General features: G+C 36.4%; 2 protein-coding genes across 9 annotated transcripts in view; one reads left to right on the forward strand and one right to left on the reverse strand.

Moving 5' to 3' along the window:
* The window catches only part of CCDC66 (coiled-coil domain containing 66), a 41,122-nt gene extending 26,133 nt beyond the window's left edge, over nucleotides 1–14,989 (forward strand). Inside the window, exons 19-20 of one of the 3 annotated variants that reach the window (XR_004780507.2) lie at nucleotides 9,771–9,917; nucleotides 14,824–14,959. The gene's annotated coding sequence lies outside the window, so the exon portion shown is untranslated. Of the gene's footprint in view, nucleotides 1–9,770; nucleotides 9,918–14,823 lie in introns of all 3 variants that reach the window. The other 2 variants (XM_035558400.2, XM_035558396.2) reach the window with 2 other exon arrangements.
* Nucleotides 1–21,079, reverse strand: part of TASOR (transcription activation suppressor) — a 30,994-nt gene that overhangs the window by 1,124 nt on the left and 8,791 nt on the right. For 2 of the 6 annotated variants that reach the window (XM_035558390.2, XM_035558386.2), the window contains exons 3-22: nucleotides 20,600–20,692; nucleotides 19,500–19,572; nucleotides 18,494–18,585; nucleotides 17,989–18,147; nucleotides 17,205–17,332; nucleotides 16,376–16,407; nucleotides 15,567–15,672; nucleotides 15,028–15,131; nucleotides 14,806–14,909; nucleotides 14,469–14,541; nucleotides 14,276–14,350; nucleotides 12,003–12,719; nucleotides 10,363–10,805; nucleotides 8,674–8,818; nucleotides 3,293–4,236; nucleotides 2,393–2,515; nucleotides 1,665–1,824; nucleotides 887–995; nucleotides 544–722; nucleotides 299–457 (exon numbers count right to left, since the gene is read on the reverse strand). In XM_035558390.2, the coding sequence (XP_035414283.1) occupies nucleotides 299–457; nucleotides 544–722; nucleotides 887–995; nucleotides 1,665–1,824; nucleotides 2,393–2,515; nucleotides 3,293–4,236; nucleotides 8,674–8,818; nucleotides 10,363–10,805; nucleotides 12,003–12,719; nucleotides 14,276–14,350; nucleotides 14,469–14,541; nucleotides 14,806–14,909; nucleotides 15,028–15,131; nucleotides 15,567–15,672; nucleotides 16,376–16,407; nucleotides 17,205–17,332; nucleotides 17,989–18,147; nucleotides 18,494–18,585; nucleotides 19,500–19,572; nucleotides 20,600–20,692 (4,018 nt within the window). The remainder of the gene's footprint in view (nucleotides 1–298; nucleotides 458–543; nucleotides 723–886; nucleotides 996–1,664; nucleotides 1,825–2,392; nucleotides 2,516–3,292; nucleotides 4,237–8,673; nucleotides 8,819–10,362; nucleotides 10,806–12,002; nucleotides 12,720–14,275; nucleotides 14,351–14,468; nucleotides 14,542–14,805; nucleotides 14,910–15,027; nucleotides 15,132–15,566; nucleotides 15,673–16,375; nucleotides 16,408–17,204; nucleotides 17,333–17,988; nucleotides 18,148–18,493; nucleotides 18,586–19,499; nucleotides 19,573–20,599; nucleotides 20,693–21,079) is intronic. The other 4 variants (XM_035558391.2, XM_035558387.2, XM_035558388.2 and 1 more) reach the window with 3 other exon arrangements.

Consider the following 21,079-nt stretch of genomic DNA (forward strand, 5'->3'; position numbering starts at 1 on the left):
CTAAAAGCTATTGTTACGTTTATACTTTTCCTGGAAACAGACGGTTATACCTTTTTAGCATACATCTGCTTTCTTGGATACCACGTCAGCCTATAATTCTGTATTTAACATCTTCTTGGTGCTCCATCCCAGCTGCTTTTTCCCCATCACTTAAAATAAAGTAGCTTGAGAGTTGGGTTTTCCTTGCCATCTGTAGCATTCATTTACATGAAGAGTAAAGACACACTATTTCAAGAACCTCCACCCCACACGTCTAATTAGCTGAAAAAAAAAGCTATAAATGTGTGTAATATATTACCTGATTGTCTCTTCTGAGCATCAGAGGGAGGCAGGCTGTTTTCTTCAGTAACAGAGTTGTGATACCCAACAAGACTTTTAAAATTTTGCATAAAGTCATCAACAGTAGCAACCACTATTCCATTTTCAGCATAATTTGAAAGCGTTTTGAGATTCTTTTCTAAATACATAAAAGGGGATTTTGTATTAAGATACAGCACCTGTTATCAAAAGGGGAAGAGAGGTAATCTTATATTTTGGTTTTACCTGTTAAGAAGACAACATGCCTCTGTTGTATGTTTTGCGCCTGAAGCCTGATAAGACAGTCTAATTCTGGTGCATTTCGAGTTTGAGAATCACAATGGTGGTAGGACAGAATTTCAACCAAGTGCTTCTTTTGGTAGGTATTCAGCAGGGTCAGCAGACTCAAGGCATTAGTATTCAGTCTGTGATGGGAAAAAAAAAACACTATTAGAAAGACATTTAAGGTCAGTCTAAATATTAAATCAAAAAATGAACATAACACTAAGTTGTACTTAATTGGGTTTTTGAGAACATAATTTAAAGCTGAATCATGTTAACAACTGGTATATAAATGATGACTGCTTACCTCCCCAGCTCTTTAAGTTTTTTTTGTATTTTGCAGTGGACTTTCCACTGCCATTTCCCATCTGGTGTATTGAGATCCTCCAAAAATTTTAAGAATTGTTTTAGTTTATCTGTTTCGGAGATATTGAACAGAAGTTAAATTTTGTGGTATGCAAACTAAAAACACTGCTTCAATATATACATAGAAGTGTGTTTTTTTTTCCAGTCTTCAAAGTACTTAAGTAACTTTACCCTAGCTAGTACTTTAGGTTTAGTTCCTAGCAGATTAACCAACAACGATACTCCAAAACCGAGGGGGTTTTGTGTTGTTTTGTTTTTTTAAAGTAAAGGTAAACAATGGAATAGATAAAACAAACAGATACCTAACAGTGGTATTCAGTCAGCATGATCTGCCTTGCTAAAATATCTCTGAGAACTGGTAACTTAGATAACTATTCAATTTCAAATAGAGCAAAATTGAAAGAACGTAGTTTTTCAATTATTTTTTACTACATTTTTTGTGGATTGAGAAGTAAGGAATAAAAGTTTCTGTACGCATAACTACACAATACAAGACAAATTTAAAGACAAGATATCCATGTTCACGTTCTCCAGACAGGCCAGTGAGGTAGGAGACTGAATTAGCTGAAGTTCTCCAAAAAAAAAAAAAAACTCACAATATCATCTCTGTAAATTAGGAGACTTGATTGGTCACTGCTCTTGAATGTGGCACTTATCTTTTACCCTAAAACATTAGGCTTTTTTGACTGTTTTAAAGCTTCAGAAAGCATCACACTTACCTATTGTGATGCTCTCTGGATTAAGGACAGATTCATCTGACACAACAAAACCACCAGACACAAAGAGTTCATTGTAAGTGTGATTTTTCACATCATCCAAACTATCGACACCCGCAAAGCTGACACAAGAAAGCCTCTTCAAAGTTACTAAGCCAGGTATCTGTTTAAAAATCAGAGATATATATGAGGGAAAATAAAACTTAAAAGATCACAGTTAAAAAAGGAGCTACAGAACTTCTCTCACCTACCTATTAATACCGAAAATCAAACTTGAAAACACAATGTAAAATTACTTTTTTCCTCTTGCTTTGGGAGGTGCTCTCTCAAAACCATTACAGGAGTGAAACAGTGGAAGCTGAGTACTTAGAATGATTTTATTTTCTGTCCACTACAGGCTCATAAGCCATAGCTGTCAGGAACACCTAAGGTAATCTGACAGCTGCCTTTGCTTGCTGTTAGAGCATCACAGAACTAAAAGCAGAACTTACTCAGGCCTCAGTAGAGCTTTACAACTACTAAGTATACATTAGCAAGTACGTGCAGGTAGAAGTTATTAGAGGTGTATGATGCAAGAACCCTAGGTATTACCACAGCCATTTTTATTTCTTCAGGAGGCACCTAAACCCAGGTCGTCATTTAAATGTTATGAGAGTAGCCTTAATAGAAATGAGCTCTTCTCACTATGCTTTAACAGTAGCTTTCTGTATGCATTTACTTATGTGAAGTACCTTATGGATGAGGTTGGCGATGTCTTCATTTTGAATAATTATCAACAGTTTATCTAAATCAGCTCTTCTTTTAAGGAACTGTTCTGGATGGCACTCTGTATTACCTAACTTTGTAAGATATTCCTAACACCACAGAAAGAAAAGATGGTAAAGAAAAAGCAAAAAGGTAGTTAGGCCAAAACAATCCCCAAAACACGACCACATTTAAGTAAGTTTTCCATTCAAATGAATCTCCATTCAAACGAATCTCAGAGGGTAGAACTGCCTTTTTTTTTTTTTTTTGTCTTTCCAATACATTAACCAGAAGGATGTAGCAACATGGAAATAGGCTATTTTAGCAAGTCAGTCATTCTTACAGAATAGCACATAAATGGACAAGTGACAGTCTATTAACTGCACAACTTCTCAAGAAAACAGAAGCTTTATTATTTCACTTTCAAATTTCATCTTACACATGTAAATACAGAAGGACAGCAGTCTCTAAAGTTACCTGTACTATTAAACAGAGGGAAAAAAAAATAGAACCTCAAACAACAAAGAACACACCACCACACAAACTTTTCATGTGTACTTGCTAAAATGCCATCACACGTTTGCCCTTGTTATCTTTTTCCCCGAAAACCTTCCATAAGCCTAACCCCTCTGGCAGTACCTTCAGAAGGACCCAAACTACAGCCAGCTTTGCTTTCCAACTAAGAGACTTATGTAAAAGCTAAATGTAAGACAACCTCAAACAAGAAATGTGACTGGACAACCTGTTTTCACTGTCACAATTCAAACTTTTTTGAAGGAAGTTTTAGCCTACCTTATGTTTGCAAGTCCCGTTTTTATACATTCTGGTTTGAAAGGCACACCAATCTATTGTACCATGAAAGAGAGGTTGAAATGAAATATATTTACCTTGATTTCTTTGCAGAGAATGCTTTCTTCCTCTTCGTGAATATAAAATTTCACGGTGTTTTTCTGTACATCTTTAATAATTTTGACCAAACTGTTAAATACTTCAGGTTTTAATTGGCTTATAAAATCAGAAAGAGCTGGTTGGCTTGAAATATTTAAGCTCTCTACGGATTTCTGTGTCTTTTCTGGCTGCCCCATCAGATCACCACTGGAAGATGTCTGATCAGATGTCAGTATATCTTCTGTTTTAGCATTCACATGATCCATTTCCTCCTTCACTAAGGGCAAGCTTGCTGAATGCTGCTCCTTAGACTCAACATTTTCCATTACATTATTACACAATGGCTCTGATAGTAATGCTGGGTCAGAGTCCCTGCAAGCAGGTAACACCTTGGGTGAAGGATTCAGTGCAGCGTTACAAACTATTTCTGCTGATTCAGGACTAGAATAAATTGGTGGAGTATGCCTAGCGCTTGAAGAGGACAAAATAACACTATGCAGTTTTTCACTCAGTGTCTCTATATATTCTTGCACAGAAATCTCTGATGCCTGTAAACAAATGTATTCAGAAAGTCTCATTATCCTCTCTCGGGCTGAGAAGACTGGTGTGGACATACCACTAACATAAGCGATATTCTTTTGCTGCAAAATTTCCTGAATCTTTTTTGCAAAAAGATTATATTCTTCTACTAGTGTAGTCTCTATTATTGCACTTATGGAATGCTTAGTTGTAAAAGGTTGATCTGCTAGCCCACACTGATCTTCAAGTTTCTCCACTTGTCTTGTACAAAGTCCATCTTCTGCTGTCCCCTTTTGTGTGTCTGAAAATGGAGAGTATGGAAACTGATAATCAGAACTTCTCTGCCTATTTATTACCCGGGGGTCATTAGGGAAGGCATCCTTTGGTGGTAAAAACACCAGTGGTTCTTCTGGTGATTTCAGACCTATATAGGAAGAGTTAATCATCATCATCTTATGTTTTAAAGTGATACAGAACTGATACAGTAAAACCTTCAAAATGCAGTTTCAAGAAAGTATTACTGTTGTGCCGCCCCCCAATCACCTTAAATCCAGAATGTAGTGTGACTTTGATGTGCAGAAGCACAGAAAATGTAATTGTTCCTAAGACTGTACAACATCAAAGTTCGCTTGGAAAGCCAGAACCCAAGTAATTTTCCCAGAGATAACATCTAATTAAACACAACGGTAGCTGCCTTAATTACAAAACACATCCAAATTAGAAAATTGAGCAGGGTGACAAATTATTCAGATGTTTTATTTTGCTACTGGGTTATAATCTCCAGACTTTCAAAATGCATATTTTAGCCACATACTACCTTGTGGAGTTAAACTGCAAATTGCAAGCTGTACATCTGATCTCCCAATTGATTTTTTTTTTTATTTATTTTTGCTTAAAAGGGTAGAACGTAAGTTTTATGATAATTATTGATCCACAGAATCAGTTATGCTGTAAGGAGTGCTGAAAGCCTCCCAAACCCAAACGTCAGAGATCATTTCTGCAACCGTCACTTTATTCACCATCCACATTCAAAACTGGTTTTGTTAGCTTTAAACCAAAATTTAACACAGATATTTCAGATATCTAAATACATACAAGTGTTTCAGTATGTATCCGTTCCATAAGCATTTCAACACTTCAAAGGTGCTTTTTTTTTTAAAATGTGTTATTGTTACAGCTAATAGACTTGTAAGCAGAAAACCAGAAGATCTCTGCAACAGAAGCAGTAACCAAAATAGCACAGACTAATTTTAAACAACTGTGTTCTTCTGAAATGCAGTTGTTTTTGTGATCAGTTTAAGTTATGTGCCATCCCTTATTTGATAACATCCATTTCTAAAAGGACTAAAAGGAAAAAATCTGCTAATAAAAGGATCCCTTTTTCATGTTGTAATCACCTCGTAGGTACTTTACACCACTTAGACTGGTTTAGAGAAACCAGCAATGTGGTTCCATTTTATTTGCTTAATAAAACTAGATGTTTGTTCTTTATCCTTCAAAGCACATCCATCTAGTCAAACCAAATTTCTTGCTTTCTTTAAAAGCACTACAAGCAGATATAAATCAGGTGATTCTGATTTGTTCAATTTTATTTGAACCTGTTTTTCTGTTACCCTGTGCCTTCAGCATTGATCTCTGCCTTTTGCATACTTAAACATATTAATTTTGTTTTGGAAGACCTGGAAGAACTCAATACCAAATCATGATGTTAACAGAATAAATTCATTTCAAGCTGAGATGTGAGGTACTTGAGGCTATATATCTCATTTTTCTTGAGCTGCTTAACACTTATAAACTACATTATTGTAATCAAGAAATATTGTAGTACAAGGAACTCTTAGCAGGAAATGTAAAAATATACTATAGCTTGAAATTTAGGGCTATTTTCAGATAACTTCTTACATTTTAATACAGCCTGTTACATAACAATTTTAGCAATGAAAGAAGCAATACCCAATCCATTCATGCTGATTTAAGAGAAAGTTTCTGTAACAATTACATTAGGAAAAAGACTTCATAATACATAATAAGAACATATACTAGACTGATTAGGTTATTCTTCAAAGGTTATTATTTAAAGTTTTCCAGAAAGAAACAAACACTGCTTTAAAAAAGAAGTGTGGAGGGGAAAGAGAGGACAAGCAATTAAGGCCTGTAGTAAAGAAGTGTAAAGAAGTTTAAACAGAAATACGTATTGCTGAATAGCTGAATACAGATACCAATCCAAAATGTTTTCTAGCATGTAAAAAAAAAGTTTTTAAAAAAAATTTAAACTAGGGTTCCCCCTACTGAAATAGAACTCCCTGAAGGTGGCATCCTTCATAGATCTACACCTTTGGGTCACAAGTCTTTGCAAAAAAATAAAAAAAAGAATCAGCAAGTAGTAAACCATGAATACAGAATTCAACAGCTATTCAAGAATGATTTGTGATTTCAAACATATTCTTCCTTAGTAATACCTCGTAACTGCTTAGGTCAAAGAAACTTTAAAAAAAAATAAAACACAATGACTGCCAGAAAACAATCTTAGAAAGAAGAGCTGTTTAAGATCTGCCTAAATTGTTATTATTGCAGATTAAGAACCGAATTCTTCACTGCTTAAGAGAGGTCTTTCTACAGTGACTCCAGCAAAAGGGTTCTTGGGTTTAGTTTTGAAATCGAATTCAAACACCACCACCAAAGAAAGCATAGAACATTCTGCTTTGTATTTAAGATGAATGTCGTCAAAAGCCATCACTTTTAAGAATGTTTATTGATGCATTAATCTTCTCTTACAAGAGAAGGAACAAGCAAGAACAAATACCATTTTTAGCTCAATGTCTAAAGCCAAAGAACAGTCCCAAATTCAAATCAAAATCAAGTTGGGATGGATTTTGCAAGTTTGCTTACAATTATCAGGAGTTTAGATTATGTAATCACGAAGAAATAACAATAACGTTATACAGTAGTAGTCCAGTGAGTTGGGAAGTTATGAAAACTCTCCTCTGACACTGATATTGGTCAGGGCAGATGCAAGACAAACCCCCCACTCCTCACAAACTCCATAGTCACAAACTATGAAGAGCTCTTGAATATGTTCAGCTGAACAATGACCTCTGTTATCAGGAGTAAGACATTTCTGTTTGAGGAGAAAACCAAGAGATCACTAATTTGCCTTTCTGCAATTGTGCAAAGAAGAAAAAGAAAGATTGATGTTCTCTGAATTCCTTTCTACAGCTACGTTGCTACAAAAACAACCAAACAAAAAAAGAGATGTGGACAAGACACTGAATTTAGAAAGCCATCAGTTTCAGAAAGGCTCAAAGCTTCCTTTAAGTTATGCTACTGAATTGATCTTAATTCCCTAGAATGAAAATTGAAAACCCTCCAGAAGATGCTAAATAGAAAAATATGTCCAATGAGGAGTGCCTGTAGCCCAAAACATTTGAGGCTCTTTTGACTCTCCTACAGCCTTCCTGATGTACTTCAATAGAATGAGTCCACTTGTTGAACAACGTATTATTGTTCTCGTTTTCAGATGAAAACTCAATACCAGGTAAGAATAAAAGGTGCTCAGGCCATAATGACACATGGAACCCTTCCAACACACATTCTTTCCAAATGATCCTCTTGAACACTTCCCGTCCCTCCTGAAGGAGAGCAACAGTTACAATGCATAGGGTTTTCTTTCTACATATATTGCACGTTTTACAAGCTCACATTACAGAGCTAGTCAACACTTATTGCAGCAAGAGCTAATTTGAATAAACTCAAGAAATCCAGTGATGCTCAAGACAACCTCTTTCATCTCTGGAGAACAGCACTTTTCCCTCTCAAAGAAAATTTCTTCTAGCAAAATTTGTAGTCTCACAGGTGACTGCACAACAGGTCAGCTGAAAAACCCTTCGTGTGAACTCCCTTACCCTGCATCCACTTGCTAGTTATTTCAGCAACCATAACCACATCTGCCTGTATACACAGTGAGAGATGTTACTTGGCAAAATACCAGAATAGATTTTTGATGTTTGGCTCTTAAAGAAAGCATGGAAAACATAATTTAAGATCACCCTATCAATTCTTTGAAAGGCTTATCAATAATGCAGAAGGAAACCCCTTTCCCCTGCCTTCCTCCCTTGGCCAAGCAAACAGAAGAGCTGCAGTACTACACAACTGGATGAACATTAGAAGTGTCAAGGAGAGAGATTCCCACATTGTTAGAAGACGATCAGAAATTGGTATGTATTTACTCTGAGAATGCAGTTAACACAGTCCACGTGGGTTTACTCATAAGATGCCTCAATTCCTAGCCTTGAATTTAAACCTCCTCATGACTACTCCGCAGTTCACTTCCACATCCTTCAAATCCATGCTTTTAAGTGCTCCCAAGACTTGACACTTTTGACTTATCAAGAAGTAGAACAAAATAAGCTTACAGAAGAAGCTTCTAAGTTTTAAATGTTTAGATATAAAGACTTCAAAGCACTATTAGTAGAAGAGCTTGATGCAATAAAAAGTAGACAGCTTTCTATGAGGTTAACACATTTCTCATGACTTTTCTAAATTAGAAGCTGCAATTATCCACCGAACCAGCAGAGCCTAGTGAATTTAAATGCTGAATTCATAGCAGTTATGTACTTCACCAGATAAATACTCAAGCACTTGCTTTTCTAACCTATATCACTCTGTACCCGAAGCAGTACTTCTCCGCCCATGTTTTCATCCAACAGATGTGTGTATTGTTCAAAAATGAGAAATAATTGCATGGATATACACATGCTTGTGTACCAACACGTGACCCAAGAATGGAATCTATGAAAGATACAAACCTTTGGAATATGCTTTCATTCACTATGCGCAGCAAAATACGTTAAACCCAGCTTACCTGTAATTGGAATCAGTCTCCAGTGCATTCCAACTTCTCCTATGTTATTTGAGTTGGAATGTTGCCTGCGATAAATGTGTTCTATAGGTGTACTAGGACAGGGACTGTAGTCTTCAAAGCTACTTATACTTCCAGTGCTTGCTTCCTGAAAAAAATGATAAAAATTCTCAATTTGGATCTGTTTCGTTAAACTACATACTGAACAGCTTACAGTAAGAATGCCCCCAAGTTCACCAAGATGGGAAATTTTCCAATTGGTCAAGTCAAAGTTAGAAAAGTTTACATCAGGTACTTCTGCATTTCATTCACCTGATTACTTCTGCAACAGGCATCTTTGCTGATGGTCTGTCACTAAATAAGGCAGTCCTAAGCACATGCCTTAGAGCACAGAAGGTGGGGGGAGAAGGGCAAGGAGGCTAGGGGAGAGAAGTGGAGGAAAAAGAAAAAGTCTGCTCCTGCTCCTTAGCCATTTTTAGACTGTAGCCTTGATAGCCAACTAAAGCCATGACATGTTAGCATTGCTGAGGAACCACCTGCAACTAGTATTAAATCCTTGAGTAAACCAAATTCACCTGGCATTCCAAATGGTTAAAAGCAAGAGAGCACAGATACAGTTGCTGCAGTTCAACTTTGAGTTTCTTGGCTATGACAAGAAAGCAGTAAGCTGAAAAAAGTCTTGATGCCAATCTATTTATTTTTGGTTTGCTTCTGGGGGGAGAAGGGCAAAAGAATTCAAAGGATAAGCTTTGAAAGAGCTTAGATCTGGGAGGAGCCTGGTCAGAAAAAGCTTCCTTGTGCCTGAGATTGGACTTCATAATCATGACAAGTTGTCATATCCAAACCACCTATCAGGTCTGTAAGATTAAGGAAAATACAGGAAAATAGTAAAAGCAGAGGATAGCAAAGAAAACTGAACCATCCTGGGGTGCCCCACAACCAGACAGTACACAGCCACTAACAGCCTGCCCTGCTACCATTGCTGCAGGGAGTCCGTATGCAACAGTAACTACTCCTGCATCATTACTTCTCTTCAGGAAGAGTAATAGTTAGGCAGTTAACTGTGAAGAACTCTCAAATGTCTCCTTACTTTGTTACAGGTTCAGAAAATATCAATACCCCAGCCAGATCAAGACTCACCCCTCAGAGGAGGAGGAAGGTGGAAGGCAGTATGCAAGCTCTGTTACAGTAACACTACACCTGTTCCATGCAACTTCAGCTTGCTAAAAACCACCACTATAATCAAGGTGAGAGACAGAATAGAATAATCTGTTTTCTACAAGATACAGAAAACAATTGCAAGGCTTCTGTTTCAGAAAACATGAAAAAACACTTGGGTATACGGCAGTCAGCAAAAGAATGACAGAAGTTTTGATGCCTATTTGTGGAAAAGCAGCATATTACACTTACTGGAAAGCTAGAGTGAGGAAGACTGACTGCCCATGGTTGCTTTCCATCTTCCAGATATTCTTAATTACAATTTTATTACAGAAAGAATAGACAAAGAATAAGAAACAAACATCTTAAAGATAGAATTTTCTATATACTCTCCTACAAAACAGAAAGTCGTCTTCACAGAAAAGTCAGTACTTACCTATTTAAAAATTACAAGGTCTTTTTACTAATTCTCATAATGTTTACAAAAATAGTACTTTTGTTACTAGCATCAGCCTATCAGCCAGTCTCACTTACTTTTAAACGAAGTGTGTGTTCAAGGCCTACTTCATTAGCTGAAAGCCGTAGGTCAACATCGATAGGGTAGGGTAAGCAAGCTGCGTCTGTTTCCAGCATCACAGGGCTCTGTGGGTCCTTAAAGTTAACATTTTCAGCCTGAACAGCATTAGGAAGCTCATGATCATCTCTGTCCTGTGCTGGAATGGATTCATATTCATATTTTTGTCTCATATCCTCTTCAATTTCATCAGCGTTTAATCCTAAAGCTTGATTTACAGACCGTGCCAACGATGAATCCATGTGTCCTGAACTAGCTAGTGTTTCTAAAAGCAGTTTAATGAGGCCGTGCGTGTCAGTAACAGCAGGGTCGGAAACATCTTGCTGCCTCAAGTCAGTATCATGTCCACCAAGACCAGTAATAATTGAGAAAACTGACTGTGGCGAGTCCGAGGTTCTGCCCCCTTCGTGCAGGGGGAGAAGGGGAAAAGTAATCCATTACTAAGTTTTAAAACAAAAGCAAAACCAGACATATACACACACCAAACACCTTCCACATACCCACAGTGTCACTCTTTAGCATCAATTCATACATTACACATACATTTATTTTCTTAGTAAAAATTTTTAAACAGGAAGATGTTGATTAAAGTTTCTAAAGTTAACAGAACAGTTTCTAAAGCTATATATAAACATGGAAATTCAAATCCCTGATAGATGTTGCTGTTTGGGAACCTCTGACAGGGTTAAGTCAAAATTTAGTTTCAAACAGATACTGTTTTGATTACAGCCAGGTGGAAACGCAGTCACATATTTTACATTAATAATCAACATAAAAAGACTTAAGTTCCATAAACTTCCAAGTCAGAATCCCACGATTGATCATGGAGCCTACCCTCTCTCTCTTCCATCCACACATGCCAGCTGCACCCCTCCAAAGGGAAACTGGTTTCTAAACTCAGGCTTTTCATCTTCTAAACTGATTTGATGCATTGGAATGACTGAAGCATGATGTACATCCCCCCCACACTTCTTTGTTCTACCCTGCTCCCCGTTCTCCCCGGTTTTCCCGTTCTGAATGAGACCTATACCATTACCCTGTCAGTGAAACAGAAGTCAAAGCGTTTCTTTGGCAGATATTAAGATACGATCCAAGGTAATTACCTAAGGTTTGGATACAGATAATTTCATGTACAAAATTAATTCAATCTTAAAACTGTAAAGCTGTTTCCTTTGTCACATTACACATATTACTGGCTGCTCTGACTTTACTTTGCTCATACTTAGATGTTTAATTCTCATCTTCGATGTACATTTACTAATTATTAATATAGGGTATTGCAGCCATAAGGAATTAGAGCAAAACCTGAAGTCAAAGACATTACAGTATCACAATCTGCTTAGTACCCTATACTAGAAAGTCTCTGGACAGTTGTACAGCTAAGCAAACTCTCTGGAAGTCAGCCTTCCCTCTTAACTTGTCTTCTAGAAAGAGACAACCTACAGAAACTACATCTCTATTAACAGATCTCAGGCCAATCTTTAAATGAGCCACCAAACATTAAAATACACAAAAAAACATTCAATCTATTAAGGTTAAAATTAAAGTATGGTCTGAATTACAATACTTAACGAGGAACTCTAAATAAAAAGGTTCTTACCTTCGTACTGACAACTATTCTCTGAGGCTTCACTCATTTTTAAGTGTTTCCGCAGATTTTCAGACTGTTTTTCCAGCTTCCTTTTCAGGCCACTCTTATTTCTAAGGTCTTCGGAATCAGAATCTCCACCTACATTTTTTTTCCTACATTGGATTAAGTTAATAAGTTCTTTCAGTCTATCAGGATCATAATCTCCGTGATGAGGGAATTTTCGCTTGGCAGCAGTTGCTTCATATTTTGCACGGATTCTTTTCCCACTTTTTGCATTGGCAAAATCAGAGTCTTCTTCTGTAGCTTCATAATCTGAGATGGGACTGAACTGTTGAAGTTTCCGATTTCCCTCCATCAATTCCTTAGCTCTAGAAACAGGTAGTTGATATGCCTCACAACCAAAAATATAGTTTTGCAAGGAGCTGTCAATATGAGATTTATTTTTTGGAGCAGAATAAAGAAATTTTTTGTCATCCAACCGTGATTCATACCGATATAATACAAATTCTCTATATTTTCCAGAGCCACTATAGCATCTTGTCAAATACTCATTTATATACTTTTCCACAACAGTATTGAAATCTGCAGTAGCGTCTTTACGAGACTGGATTAAAGCAAAATGTAGAGACTGAATAAACTTTGTGAATTCTGGAATGATCTCCTGATTTTCGTGCAACACCATGGTAGTTGAATTTTTCTGTGTTCCAAATGGAACACTTTTTTGTGCTGCCATAGGAGAAAAGGGAATTCACAATTAAAATCAAATCATAAAGCTATAAATAAATGATGACTAGTTAGCAATATTCTGTATTATACATATTTGGTGAAACACAGTTTGGAATGACTGGAGAAATAACCCAATTGCCAGGGATTTTTTCTTTGTGTGAGTGTGAAGTAACCAGCTTTAAAGCCTACTTAAAAGTCAACCTATTCATAGTCATGATGAACTGTTCACTTTCATCATTTTGTGGTAACCTATATCCTACGTACACATAATTTCCAATTCAAATCACCTTACTGGCCCTCCTAGAACGTCACTTAAAAGACTTTAGGTTTACTGAAAAACAGCTCTCTGCAAGAAATGGGGGAAGCATTACTCCTTCCCATGGAATCCTGCCCCATTCGTTGTACTGATTCTAAGCTCACTGGGATCCTTGAGACATGGAACTCTAAAAGGAGATTCTTATTGAGTTCTGGGCTTAGTAGCCCAGCAGAAAGCTATACAGCTTTTTTGTTCCTTTGCAAACCAATACAACTCGACAAGATGCAATAGGAACATTTGATAAGAACAGGATTTCCCGGTCTTGGGATGCTATTAGAACCTCTTACTGCATCCTTGAAATAACAGTTAAAGGAAGATCCAAGTTATCTCCTTTTTATTCAATTACTTCTGTCCCCTGCCTTCCCCCCCAAACTTTCCTCAATTCAACCCTTTTAAACAATTCCTGAGGCCTTAAACAGTGATTAACCTTGTGTTTGACAGAAACTACAGCTCACAAGTCTTTGAAATGTCACGGCAGCAAAAGCTGTAATATTTTTAAGGAATTGGCATACATACACTTGAAATGTCTTCCTGTGTCTTATCTCCTCTTACCCAAACTACAAGTGATTGGATTTTATCAACCATCACTTAAATTAGAAAAATTAAAATAAGAAACATAGAGGTAAGTATCTTGGAAGCAGCCAAGACTTCAGACAAGAACTTCCTGAAGAGAGCTACACTTTGACAACATCACTTCTAACTAACTCACAGCAGGCCAAAATAGAACTGCATTCTACTGATTGCAAATTTCAGCTGTCAAAGATTAACTTGTAAGTCTCATCCCAACACTAAAGCCGAGTCCTTTCAGTCATCTTTATTATATGGTCAGGTTTCTGTGCATATCCTAAATCAAAACAACAACAAACTTTCAGGTGTTTTGTCCTTCACATTGTGATGGTTAAAGAAAGCCCCCCACTCTAAAAGTGCAGTAACATTCTTAACACACAGATCTCTGGGAACACTGATGCTCAGTTCTACTACTATGCACAACCAAGAAATTTGAAGTCATTTTAGTATTAAAAATAGGAACAAGTGAGCCTAAAATACTTAGTGCAATGAAGAAATGCCTTAGTTCCATGAAGAAACGAACACTTTTTGAACACCATCACCATTGCTATAATAAACTCTATTATTCCTGGTTTACAGTGTCAGGTTGTAACACTGTTCTACTGTTGTCTTCAGTAGAATATAAACATCATTTAACTGACCGCATAACACACACAGAAGTGAACAAACTTACTTGAGCTCATTATACCTCTAGGTTCGGGAAACAGAAATAATGCATTTAACATGCGGGACCGTCCAGTTTGGTGGTCTACAACAAGAAAATAAAGATGGTTGGGAAGGAGAAGACCCCCTATGCTTCAAAAGACAACCCCTATAAACCAAACAACAAAAATACCACCACAGTACCAAACACAGAGTATGCATACCATAAGGGGATGTCATTTGCCAAGGAGAAAGAAGAAAAAGAAATCCTCTGTCCAGAAGTGGTTTAACGAGAACCTGTTTTGAAGGAGGAGAAAAAAAAAGAAAGAAAAGAAAAAAAAGCACACTGCTTCAAACAGACATTTTGTCGGTATGAATACTCTTACTTCCTGTAAGCTAAATTTCCAGTCAAGGTAGGGAACTGAGGGAAGTGCTATGATACACTATTTTGGAATATGCTAGCTTCATAATTCCAGTGAGATCACGCATCTTTTTGCACGTCTCAATTTCTAGTTACTAAAATCATTTTGAAAAGAGAATAGTCAAATCTGTAACACTCACAAGTTTCTCTTTCTCTAGCTTTTGAAGTAATCCCTCCAAGTGACTACCAGAACGGGACTTCTCCACAACTTCATAAAGACTACAGTACATTCCATTCTTCAACACTGACGTGGTACGAGGCAAGAAAGAGAAGTTTAGAAGAAAAAAAATAAAATTGTAACTCAGTAAACTTCTAAACGTTCTTAAATAAATAAATAAATAAAATAAGCTAGCACCATTTACCTTCTTTTGCTCCTAGGTAAGTTTCTTTATACAACAACGCTGGTGAAATTTTCTTCTTCAGTTGGTCAATGCTCACAACTTTTTCAACATCAAGCTTCTCAGGACTAGAGACAAAGGGTGCAGGAGGGAGAGGTAAAGAAAAAACATAAAAGGCCTCTCTTCTTTGACCTTCATAGTCTGATCCTCATTGACCAAAAAATAATTATCAAATACATTCTCATAAAACATCAGTTCCTTGAGCTATCCTGTGAGACAATGATGTTTATTGCTTCAAAGGAGCGTGTATCACTTAAAAAAAACAAAGAATAAAAAACAGAACAGGAAAAAAAACACCACCAACACCGAAGGCTGACAAGTTGTGAGCATGAACTAAAAGCAGCTCTGGACACTCACGATTTAAGAGTCTAGTTTGGTATTTAAAGCGTCTGGTCAATGTACATTTTAGACTTTCAGCTGAATATGTTTTAATTCACTAGTCTAATAGAAAGAGTTTTGACACAGCAGTATTTTCAACTTATTCTTTAAACAATAATACTCACAGCTTGCATGGAAGGAAAGGACGTGCTGCTGACTTCAAGGAAACATGGCACAGGAGTTTGCCTTTATTCCAGAGCTGTCCCCTCCATAATGTATAGTTAAATTTATCTAAATTAAGATGGAGACAGAAATAGAATGAAACCACTTGTTAGGAGGGACTGAAAGGAAATGGTAGTAAAGAGATTGCTGAACCTCCAAAAGCTATTTTGAGGAAATTTCCTACTAATAACACACCAGACAATAATACCTTTTCACCTATTATTTAAGGTAACAAAAAGAGTATTTGCAATCCTATCTTGTTTTGAGCTGCTCTGAGCAGAGTAAAGGAGTTGGTATGTTACCTGTACACGCCTATATAAGCATGTCCTCGTTGCCAACATCTGCGCAACGACATCCTCATAACTTAACTGCTAGCTGCTTTTATACATAAGAGTATTTTGCTTGAATGATGTTCAAAAGAAAAGTGGGAGAGGATCATATTATTTGAAGTGGCATTGAACAGCAGATTTGCGAGCAGAAGGTATGTTCCTACTATGCTATAAATAGAAATGGAGGGAAAAGACAACTTGATTTTGTTCAGTTCTGGTTTGTTCTGGTAAGGGAAGAAGATACACCTGAAGGTGTCTGTTAGATAATCCAATATCAGGAAGAAATCACTGCAATCAGTATGGTACAGAATAAAAGTTAGGTAAACAGTCAACATAACCAAGCAATCATTCTAGTTAAAGACAAATCAAACTACATGGGGAAAAATGTCCAATACCTTCCAAGCCTACAATCATAGAAGTACTAAATTTCAATTCATTCTTACCTGTACTTCTCTCTGTGTTGAAGCTGTTTGATCTAACAAAAAGAAAGGAGATGATTACTTGCTTGAGACAGAAGCTCGTGGCTACTGAAATCTTATATTAAGGATACTTAAGTATATATTATATACTAATAAGTATACTATACTATATACTAATAGTATACTAATAAGTATACTATACTATATATTATATATTATCCTACTTATAAGTATTAAGGATACTTAATACTTATGTATCCTTATACTAAGGATACATAATATACATATATACATAAGGATAATGTATCCTTATACTAAGGATACACTGATTACACTCTCTAGCCTCAAGCTAGCATTACAGCAACTTGTCTGATTTTGACATCCAGTAACTGTTGTTAGCACTAGTACAGCCCCCACATTTGGATGCCTTCCTATCAGCACAGGTATCATATTGTATCTGTCATCAACATAGATAGCCGCTCTACAAGCCATAAGAAAACACCAGCAAACAGTCCGGTGACTAAGCATACAGAACATTTATTTGGAATACCAAACAAGGTACTGCTGTGAACATTTGCATGACTCTAAATTTATTCTACGAAGCTTTGTCTGGATTCCACCTAGCGTAGAAGGTGAGGTAGATGAGAAAAGCAAAAGAACTGCTTCCTACAGGGGCAGCCTGGAAAACCAATTCTGTCACCTCTTGCTTTACATTAGAAACATTTATTATACCACATCCCTGTGACACATCCATCCATTTCAGCGCTGTTCATCTAAACCGATGCGAAGCTATTACTAAGAGCTTTGAATTCACGTTGAATGCAGTCTTGCCAAAACTCACTTCCTAGCTTACCTTGATGGGGGCAGGAATTTTGGTGTTTGCACCATTTCATCTTTGTAAGTAAATGAAACGACAGCATAGGGACAAACATGCCTTGGTCTTCGTCTTATCTCATCAAAGCCATATTCATAGAAATAGTACTAGAAAAAGAACATAGCATTAAATTAAAAACTGGTAAACTGTATTTTGCAAATACACTAACAGCCCCTGACCTTTGTCCCCAGAAAGGTGCACTGTTTCACAGCAATAGCTTACAAAATATACCTCATGATTAACTACTTATGCAAACTAATGGAAAAAGAGTTTAATAGTTTGAAACCTATTATGCCAAATATTAACTGGTACATCTATCAAGTTATAAATTACTATAATAAATCATATTTATGGTCCTCTTACCACCAACAACCTAATTCTGCAAGAGCTGATACCCAAAGTAAGGTTTTAAATGCCATTCTCATATGTATGTTATAATGACCAATTACCGTAATTTTTTCCACATTCTTCTCCCTGCTTTACCTAACACTGACAGGACATGCACTACTTTAGGGTGTACATGTACGTAAGGGAAACAGGAGAGGCTGACATGTTGTTCTGAAATTCCTAATACAGTCTTCTGTGAGCTACTGCTTAACGTACACCAGACAGCTGCAGCATTACAGGACACGTTCAGTATTAGTTACATCTTCAGGCAATTTGCCTCCACAATTATCAATTGGTTGATTGTTTGTTGTTTTTTCTTTTTGTTTTGCTTAATAAGGTTTTTATTTAAGTTAACACGCACTCAACCTTCTACTACCTGAGTAAGTTCGTATGCTCGGTAAGCCAACAAGGAGGTTACTTTATTTGCATTCTTTGAAACATGACACTCATGCTTGGGTGTTGGATCTAATGCACTCTTCACTGTCGATTCCATTGTTTTCATACCTATGTGGTCATATATGCTTTTCATTTTTCCCTGTAATAAAGCAGAAGAATTGTAAACAAGCTTTTCCCTGAAAACTGACAAACTGCATCAAGTACAAGAGGAAGTAAGTAGTAAAAGAAAACAAGTTTTGGAAAAATGTTTACGAAAATATGAAAAAAAAAAAGTATTTCTGAAGAAAACATATTTCTTGCCTTTTATAAAAATTTCTTTTCTGTATTTAATCTCAATGTCAACACTGGATTTTAAAACCAGTAGGTTTCTAGATTCTCTGTAAGAAGACAATTGTATGAATGGAAGTTCAAGAAGTAGGGTTAAAACCACTTTTATTGTATCACTAATCAATATAAGCCTTCAAGAGAAAGCAAGAAGAATTTACCTTTATTATTTTAAAAACAATCACATCTCCGGTTGCTCCAGCTTCTAGAGGATTAGGTTGCAATAAATCAGCATACCTGGAGATATACACACCTGAGAAGAATATTAAAAACAGAAAAAACACTATGTTATGCTGAATGTTAAAATGTTAGTAGAAGAAGCATTGCATAGGACTAAAGCTCAATGTCTTCCAATCAATAAAGATTTATCAAAATTTTCATAACTGCATCAGTGAAAAGTGTAATGGCATGTTCACAACTTCCACATTCTAGACAGCAGAATAAATGTCTACTCGCACCAAGCACAGCATTAAACATCGCAGTAGAACATGGACATTAACTCAGTTTGAAAGGAGTACAACCACATTACTAAAAGCGTTGTGACCAAGAGCACAAGCTCTGCCCAAATGCTATACAGATACTGCTTTCAGTTTTTGCTTTTTTTCCAAACTCCTGGAGTCCTTCTGTACCGCGTCCTATTGCAAAACACGCATATAAGCAATGGAAGATATGACTGTCAAGTAAGTCAGGAAAGCACTAGCATCATCAGCAATCTTTCATCCTACACTGTTGACAAGAGTACACTGGTTTTGAATTGTGAAGCGACACTCAAATGCAGAAGAGAAAGACAAAGTAATTTCTTGCTTTTCAAGACTTCAAACATAATTTCATAGATTTTAAGGCCTCAGACAAACACTTACTTGTTGGAAATGACTACCTGTGATTAAATAACTGCAACTGAACTCAAATACATATTGTATCGGTTGGACTTGAGACAAAATGAGAATTAGGTCTCAAATTCCTCTGAAAAGGGAATTTAAAATAATCTAGTCAAAAACAGAGTTACGAAATGAAGCCTTGATGTCAGTTTACTTTGCTAAAAATACCTAGACGTGATGTTCCTGCAGGTAAGTGCTAGGAAAGGCACTGAGAGTTTACACAATTGCATCACATTCTCTGCTAAGTCACACTGACTGATATCAGCACATACAATCAAAAGATAGTTACCCATGGAAGGGCTGCCAAGAATTGTTATTTTGGAGTGGCCCACCTGCAGCCCCTTTTCACATATGCTTTGGATCTGTGGAAAACAGGCATTTTTTTAAACAAGTCTATCAGGAAAGCCAGAATACGAACACAGCAATAAACATAATTCTGATTGGGCTAAAAAACAACAATAAAAAATAACACAACCCCCAAACAAATGCTACAGCTTCTCTGTATCCTAAATTTTACACACACTTCATGAACATTACTTGCTTTTAATACATTTTTATAACACAGTACAGAAGTAGACCTGCCATATGATTGAATACTTAAGAAATCCTGGCTCTCTAATTGTAGATAAAGCAAAGAACTTCATTTTCTATCACTTTCATTTAAAAAATATCATTGGAAACCCAAAAGATGAGGTGCATTTTCTACTATTACTGAAGGTTATATAGGACAAATGCACATTTGGAGCACACAAATACACTAAGAATGCATCCACATATCTATACGCGTGACATGTATCTTACAGTCTTATCTATACACTAAGTTGTATTTCTTGCCTACTAAACAGAAAATAAATCTGACATGCATACACAGAAAAACAGCGTGAGCATCTTTGTTCAGCCAGCTTTTAGAAAAGCAGGAAGAGAACTATGCTTGTTTTCATCATACAAGTAACTTCTAAGCAATTCTCTTTAAGGTAACCTCTTCCTTACTCAAAAAAAAAAAACTGTAATGAAAACATGCAACGTTCATTTAAAAAAAAAAGAACAAAAAGCCACCACCACCACCAAAAAAAAAAACCAACACAACAGAAACCCACACACAGTCCAGAGAAATCTACCTTTCTATCTATGTCAGAGCCTAAAACGGAAAATATAGTTTTACAGAGACATGTAAATGGTACATCCTAAATCACAGAGAATAAAGGATTTTAACTGTGACATAGTATCATCACTTTCCACTCCTTCTAAGCCTTCCATGGCTGAATTTTGCAGAAATTATTTAAAGATGTCAATAAAAATGTAAAGCATGTCAACAAAAGCATTCAGTTTAAGAAAACACTTGTGAATTAAAACAGAAAAAACATTTTATACGCAGTTTTGTTTTCTTACCTGAGATCGATCAACCATTAGAAACGCATAGGTTTCAGAAAGCTCTTTATCTAGGCGACCATCAAACTTCAGCTCTCTGCGTTTTTCTGTGAACTGTTACAATAAGTTCTTAACATGTATAGACAGATTACTGCAGTCACATTCAAGCGTCAATACTTTAAGACCCCTTCTACGTTAGCAGTTGCAATTGCAGAAAAACAATCAAAAGCTAATTTGAATGACATTACATTATGCTACAATTCAATTAAAAAAAAATCATACACACGGAAAATATCACTGGCCTAAAGGAAAACACTCTTTAAACCAGTAATGTGCACCAGTAAGTGCAGTAATGTTTTAGTGTTATTAGTAGCATTCCTGTCAAGAAGGAGCATCCAGCTCAATGCTTTCCATATCATGTTTGAAATTCCATAAAATTGTCCTTACGTTCACTTCTCTCTTACACAGTGCATGTACTTTAGCAGTTGCACCTCACTGCTG

Source organism: Cygnus atratus, chromosome 10 (genome assembly GCF_013377495.2).
Source record: "Cygnus atratus isolate AKBS03 ecotype Queensland, Australia chromosome 10, CAtr_DNAZoo_HiC_assembly, whole genome shotgun sequence".
NCBI classification, from domain to species: domain Eukaryota; kingdom Metazoa; phylum Chordata; class Aves; order Anseriformes; family Anatidae; genus Cygnus; species Cygnus atratus.